Source organism: Scyliorhinus canicula, chromosome 13 (genome assembly GCF_902713615.1).
Source record: "Scyliorhinus canicula chromosome 13, sScyCan1.1, whole genome shotgun sequence".
In the NCBI taxonomy this organism is placed as follows: domain Eukaryota; kingdom Metazoa; phylum Chordata; class Chondrichthyes; order Carcharhiniformes; family Scyliorhinidae; genus Scyliorhinus; species Scyliorhinus canicula.
In genome coordinates, this window is record NC_052158.1 from 77360191 (window position 1) to 77367439 (window position 7249).

At 43.2% G+C, this 7249-nt stretch overlaps 1 protein-coding gene across 1 annotated transcript; it reads right to left on the reverse strand.

Annotated features, from left to right (window-relative positions):
• Window positions 1–713: 713 nt before the first annotated feature.
• Window positions 714–4386, reverse strand: LOC119976623 (C-C motif chemokine 17-like). Its single transcript, XM_038817253.1, has 3 exons — window positions 3976–4386; window positions 2281–2401; window positions 714–2172 (listed from the first exon to the last, which is right to left on the reverse strand). Exons 1-3 carry the CDS (start codon window positions 4085–4087, stop codon window positions 2076–2078), a joined length of 330 nt encoding a protein of 109 aa, XP_038673181.1. The 5' UTR covers window positions 4088–4386; the 3' UTR covers window positions 714–2075.
• Window positions 4387–7249: the final 2863 nt, after the last annotated feature.

Sequence of the window (7249 nt, forward strand, 5' to 3'; positions counted from 1 at the left end):
TTGCAGAGCTAGTTAAGATATTATAGTTATAGTTAGTCGATAGATAGTGTTAGTGAGTGTAGTTTAATTCTTACATATGTGTTTACTATTTAGAATAAGTGTTGAACTCAAATTTAGTAGTGTTAATAAAATTAGTTTAGTTCTTCAAAAGAGCTTTGTGTATCTTTGTGATCACTATGCCTTCCATCTGGAAAATCCCTCACAAAGATCACCACAGGCAGCACTCCCGATTTTTGGCTGACGCGTTTCCTGATTACGGAGTCGGTCAACGAAGAATCCCGCCCCTTGAGTTCGAGATTCATCCCCTGGAGATATATCCTACACACGTGGTCCTGAAGACACATGACTTTTCCTGAGTTCTCACATGGCATAGGAATTACAAGCAGGTATCTTCTGCCCATTCGCATTCTAAAAATCCCCGTTACCTCTTTTAGTACCTAGTTAATACCTTATATAAACTATTCATTTTAATTCAAAAGCAAAATGCATCAGAGTGCGGAATTCTGGTGCTGTAACATGCTAAGATGTTCCAGCATTGCAACTGTCCCACATCCACCTCAGCTTCCAGCAGCCAAAAACATTTTAGCCATGTGGTGTAATGGTACCAAATCTGGGATAAGAAATTTCTGAATAAATATTTCCTCTCCTTTCTCCTCTTCTAATCCTCCTCCCTCCAATCAGGCTTCTAAACAGATGAGAGCAAGCAGCCAGGCTTCCTTCAACTTAATTACATTTAATCAAAGTTCCCATTCAGCAGAACAGTTTTATCATTGCATTGAACTAGACACAATGAGTCAACTGAGAAAATTGAAACAATTAGCAGACATGAGGTTCAAGTGTAATAAAACAAACTGTCAATAGGATATTAAAACTCTTTGGGGTATATCTGTTTTGTATATGTATTTTAAGCATAAATGGAGCCATAAAACATTTGGAAATCTGTGAATTTCTAGCTTGTTTTACAGCAAAGGCTAATAATAGACAACAAAGCCCAGTCATTTAAGAAATTATATATATATGTATTTTGACATAATATACACATATTTTAGAAACCTGATAAACAAAAGACAAATTACATGCAAAATAAATAATAGAAAGTGTCACCCTTTAACAGTAGTCCCTGGCTTTTAGAAACATTAGAAAATATAGTTATGTAGAAGCAATACAAACAATAATTTAAACATTCACTGGTCAATTCAATCTACATTGCAGATTGCATTCAATTTCCGTCTGATGGTAATGTGATAAAAATGATTGTTCATGCCTGACAATAAAGACATTTAAACATAACGATGCAGTAGAGAATCATTATTTTGTTGACAATAGGCTATTTTGGCTATAAGTCTGTGTTTTACATTGAACATCGTTAGTATATGTTAACAGCAAGTTACAAAGTCATGTTTTTTTAACAAACCAGCATTTTGTAAATGCACAAGGTAAGTGCAAGAAATGCGGCATTTCTCCATGTATCCATGAAATTAAATTTTCAATTTTTTTTCATGAAATAAGACAAAGTTAGCCCTATTTCAGAAAGGCAGTATCCTTAAAAAATCAGAATTTGATGATTTGGCTGCCATGTCAGGGAATTGCTTGAGAATACTGTTGTGTGCCTGCACAGGTCGAATAGTTGCTGAAATGAAGTGCCCCCCTAAGTTCTGCCAGTGCTGTAGATTGGTGCACCAACATTGGTCACTGTCTTCAGTCAACTAGGTGAGAACATTGGGTGTGGAAGTGGGAAAACGTCAACTCTTAACCAGTGAGAAAATACAAATTGTCCATCCAGAGTCTGTCACACCATGTCAACTTCCATGTCTGTAGCATTAATAAAACCGAATGAGTAAATGAGTAATGTGTAAAAGCAGCACCAACAATAAAGAATGCCATCAAATTTGACTGGCGTTGCTTGTATAAATGCAAATGGCGTGTTTGAACCTTTGTATTTGTGAACTTTCTGATGACAAGGAAACTTGCATAAAATGTGGAAAAGCGAACTTTAAAATAAAACGCTTTTTAAAATTTGTCTTCCTCTGTGGACAGTTGTGGAGTCCTCATCAGTCAGAGAATCAACATCATCTTTATCCTCTCTGTTCTTTTTTGGAAAGCTCTTCCAAAAGTTCCTTCACTTCATTATTATTTGGGTCTGAGCATACCGTTCTCTTCTTTAATTTGAATCTGAAAAGAAGCAGAATAGATTTACAATGTGAAATACATATGATACAGACTCTTAATAATAGTCTGTAATTCCAGAACACAGAGAGAGCCACTGTTTTGAATACTTACACCACAGCTTCAATTTTGCAGAGACCATCATTTTGCTGGATGTAGTAGTCCTTGATTCTCTTCAAGGAAGGGACTGAAACTGAGTATTTGCGGCAGCAGGTCTTCAGTTTTGGATTAGGAACTGGAATTTAAAGTTGAAAAGCATGTTATTTGCTGCTTTAATGAAAGAAAAGGAAAACTCTGGAGCAACCTATTTAAGAGCAGACTGATGAGTTTATTGTGCTGCACGTGACAGCCTGACAGCAGCACATGTTGCCTGAAATCTGAAACTGTGCCATTTCCGCTGTTGAATGCAAGTCAATTGGCATAACATTAATTTTAAAATGTCATTGTTACTTCAAGGAACACATGTAAAAACCTATCTTGCTTTTTCTTGTACTAAAAGCAATTTTTGAAAGCAAAATCTACACCCTTATAACTAATCTGATGATTGTTCTTAACCAATAAGAGTACAGGACATAATGTGATAAGTTTGATTGGTGATATGTTATAGATCACATTGCTAATCATTAATTACAAAATCTCACCTCAGATTAGGCTAATTTTAAAGAACAGTTTTTAAACTTAGTGTAGGACTGATGGAGGTACAGGATGAATTTGGATTTCAATATTTTCTTGTAATTCTACTTGACATGATAAGACAGCATTTGCGTATGTATGCATGCACCATTAGATCATTTGAAATGTCAGTGTTGGTTCATCTGTTAAATGACCCATCAATAGTGTCTTTCGATAGTCATTGGCGATGTCGCATTACAAGACTTGATAAAGATTTATAATAATCCTTATTGATATCAGTGGAGACCAGTACTGAAAGGAAAGTGCACTGGAACCATATAGGCCGGCACCAGCTGGTAGGTGAATTACTCTTTAGACGGAGAAGATGTAGTGAACCTCCAGGGCTATTCTAATAGAGAACCCTTAAGTTAATGTAGTTCTTGTGGGTTTAAAAAAAATAAATTTAGAGTACCCAATTCATTTTTTCCAATTAAGGGGCAATTTAGCATGTCCAGTCCATCTAACCTGCACATCTTTGGCATGTGTGAGCAAAACCCACGCAAACACGGGGAGAATGTGCAAACTCCACATGGACAGTGACCCAGAGGCGGGATCAAACCTGGGACCTCAGCGCGTGAGGCAGCAATGCTAATCACTGTGCCACCATGCTGCCACTCTCGTGAGTTTTGTTGATTTAGAATCACACACAGTGAAATGTTGTAACCATGCTGATCATGCCCAACCATCAATTATTATTATATTAAATCAAAATTGCTGTTTCAACAACACTGAATTATTCAGTGTACAAGTTGAAAATACTTTTCAAGTATTGAAAGTAATTGTTTCATGTTTGTCAATCAATTATTGTCAATCATGAAAAAAATGAAACCATCGAAAAACATAACCAAGTATTAGAAGATATTCTGTGGCCGTTGCGAGGAAATCTGTTTAGCTATTTCACTTAAAAGTTATTTATATTTGTTGACATGTTCAGAACAGTCCCACACATGGTATTGTTAAACGTATTGAAATTTGGTTTGAATGAAATTTCAAACCTCACTTAAAGATGAACAATTTGACAGGATTCTCTAATATCTGTCAGTTGTTGCATTATAAAATGTACTTAGGTGACAAGGTTTCAGGAAAGCAGACAGTAAAGAGAACAAAATAACAGAGATGCAATGACTTCTCTCTCACCTGCTGACACAGTGAACACAATGACGCTGAGACAAAACAGCACCGCAAGAACTTGCTTCATTTTCTCAAAATGGATTTCCTCACTGACTGGACGAAATGAAAACTCGAACATTTCTTTGAAACGGAGCTTGTATATATATCCCTTCAGACGGTCAGCTTCCTGTCTAAATTCCGTGAAGGGAGGTGGTGAAGGGGAGGTGAGTTTCTGTGCCCCTGTGGAAAGTCTGATGAGGCGATTAGATTTACGCACCAGCCCCCGGTTCCCATTTATATTTAGCTGTTTCCTTTACATTTCTCTTCATTTGAAACAAGTTTTCACAGAAAGCATTGATTTTGTGGCCATCACTGAAGGACCTTTAATTCTTTCAAACTCCTGGTTATTTTGTTTGATCATGGGCAAATCTGTCACGTTCAGAAAAGCTGGTTTTCCGTTCTTCAGTCGACTTCTCAATTTCCTGCAGCTCACTTTTTCGGTGCGTCTCATTAACATATCTTTATGCCTCATCTAAACCACAGATCCACCCCCAAAGGACAACATGGAACAACTGATCTGCTTCCATATTCATTACTAAAGTACAACCATCATATAAAGAAAGTATATTTGGTTCTTTGTACCAGAGGTCAGCTGAAGGTCAGCCATTGGACACACACATTGACTGCCTTTTGTTTCAAGCTGTGGAACCTTGATTGTCCGATATTATCTGGAAGGTGTGCAGGTAACTCAGACTGCAGTTGATCTAAGCCCATCTGGTCTAAACTTTTGTGTCAAAGATGGATTTAAAACTTGTTCTGATACAAACCAAAGTTGAAGCCCATCGATGTAAAAATAAAAGCTTAACCTGATTTCAGTTCCCCAAACTCACCTGATTCAGAACATCTACTTGCTGCATGAAGAAGTTTCAGCAAAGTGCAGGATATTGTCCCCAAGAATCAAATACCACCGGCATAGTGGTTAGCACTGCTCCTTCACAGTGCCAGGGACCCGGGTTCAATTCTAGCCTTGGGCGGTTGTCTGTGTGGAGTTTGCACGTTCTCCCCGTGTCTGCGTGGGTTTCCTCCAGGTGCTCCGGTTTCCTCCAACAGACCAAAAATGAGCAGGTTAGGTGGACAGGCCACGCTCAATTGCCTCAAAGTGGCCAAAGGTTAGGTGTAGTTATGGGGATGGGGTGGAGAGTGGGCCGAGGGTAGGATGCTCTTTCGAAGGGTGGGTGCAGATTCGATGGGCTCCCCTGCACTGTGGGGATTCTATGGTCCAGTTGGCAGACATTAATTAACGTGCACAGTAAGAACTTCAAAATAGTGACTGCAGCAAGTGGATTGGACAGATAAGTCGGCATCTAAAGTGGTGCCTGATGTACCATCAATTGAACGCGAGACGAGTTACTGAACAAAAGTATGGCTTTAATATACTAGATGTTAAGCCCTGCGGTCGATTACAGTAGAAGGACGACCGCCGGGAGTACTGGGTATTTATACCCCGCCCTGGAGGCGGGGCTAACTCAGCCTCTCGACCAATCGGGGAGAGGCACATGACCGACCAGGGCCAATGGTAAGCCGGTGTTCTGCACCAATGGCAGGCAGCTATGCTAATTATACCACCACATTCACCCCTTGCGGAAAAAGAAGCCGGGGGGGGGGGGTGTCAACGAGAGCTGGGGGGGGGGGGAAACTGGTGGTATGAGTAGTAAGGAGATAAAAAATGTATCCTTGGCTACCCACTGGCCCAGACATTTAGCAACAGTACATAGTGTCCATACAAGGTCCATGGTGGTGTTGAAGTTAAATGGACTCGATCAGCCTTTTCGTTGCCCGTGATGTCCTGGCAGACCGCCGCAGGGGAGTTGGTGACGTTGGTTCAGCCGATGGTGGTGGTCCAGCTGATGTCCTGGACTCCGGGAGTCTGTACCCCGGGCTGGTGGTGGAGACGCCATGGATGGGGAAGGGGTGGCCTGGGTGGGGCACTGTGGGAAAAGGGGCGGGGGGGTCTGTGGTGAAGGGGGGGGAAGGCCGCACGCCGGCGGGTGCCAGGTCCCGGAGGGAGACCGTGTCCTGCCGACCGTCGGGGTACTCCACGTACGCATACTGCGGGTTAGCGTGGAGTAACTGGACTTGTTCCACCAACGGGTCGGACTTGTGCACCCACACATACTTCCGGAGCAAGGTGGGTCCGGGGGCGGCCAGCCACGTCAGGAGAGGGGATCCGGAGGACGACTTCCTGGGGAAAACAAGAAGACGTTCATGAGGTGTTTGATTAGTTGTTGTACAGAGGAGGGAGCGGATGGAATGTAGGGCATCGGGGATAACCTCTTGCCATCAGGAAATAGGGAGATCTCTGGACCGGAGGGCCAGTAGGATGGTCTTCCAGATGGTACTATTCTCCCGCTCGACCTGTCCGTTACCCCGGGGGTTATAGCTGGTCGTCCTGCTAGAGGCAATGCCCCTGTTGAGCAGGAATTGACGCAGCTTGTCGCTCATAAAGGAGGACCCCCGATCGCTATGTATGTACGTGGGATAGCCAAACAGGGAGACGATGGAGAGGAGGGCCTTAATGACGGTCGATGTGGTCATGTCGGGGCAGGGAATGGCGAAGGGGAAGCGGGAGTATTCATTGATCACTGTCAGGAAGTAAATGTTGCGGTTGCTAGTGGGAAGGGGCCCCTTGAAGTCTATGCTGAGACGTTCGAAGGGGCGGGATGCTTTGATCAGATGCGCGCACGCGGGGAGGTAGAAGTGCGGTTTGCACTCTGCGCAGATGTGGCAGTCACGGGTTACTGTCCTGACTTCCTCGATGGAGTAGGGCAGGTTGCGGGTCTTTATAAAATGATAGAAACGGGTCACCCCTGGATGGCAGAGGTCCGCGTGGAGGGAGCGGAGGCGGTCTATCTGCGCGCTGGCGCAGGTTCCGTGGGACAGGGCATCAGGAGGCTCATTGAGCTTCCCAGGACGATACAAGATATCGTAGTTGTACGTGGACAACTCGATCCGTCACCGCAAGATCTTGTTGTTCTTAATCTTGCCCCTCTGTGCATTATCGAACATGAAGGCTACTGACAGTTGGTCTGTGAGGAGGGTAAACTTCCTGCTGGCCAAATAGTGCCTCCAATGTCGCACAGCTTCGACTATGGCCTGGGCTTCCTTTTCCACTGAGGAGTGGCGGAGTTCGGACGCCTGGAGGGTTCTGGAGAAGAAGGTCACGGGTCTACCCGCTTGGTTCAGGGTGGCCGCCAGACCTACTTCTGATGCGTCGCTCTCGACCTGGAAGGGGAGGAACTCG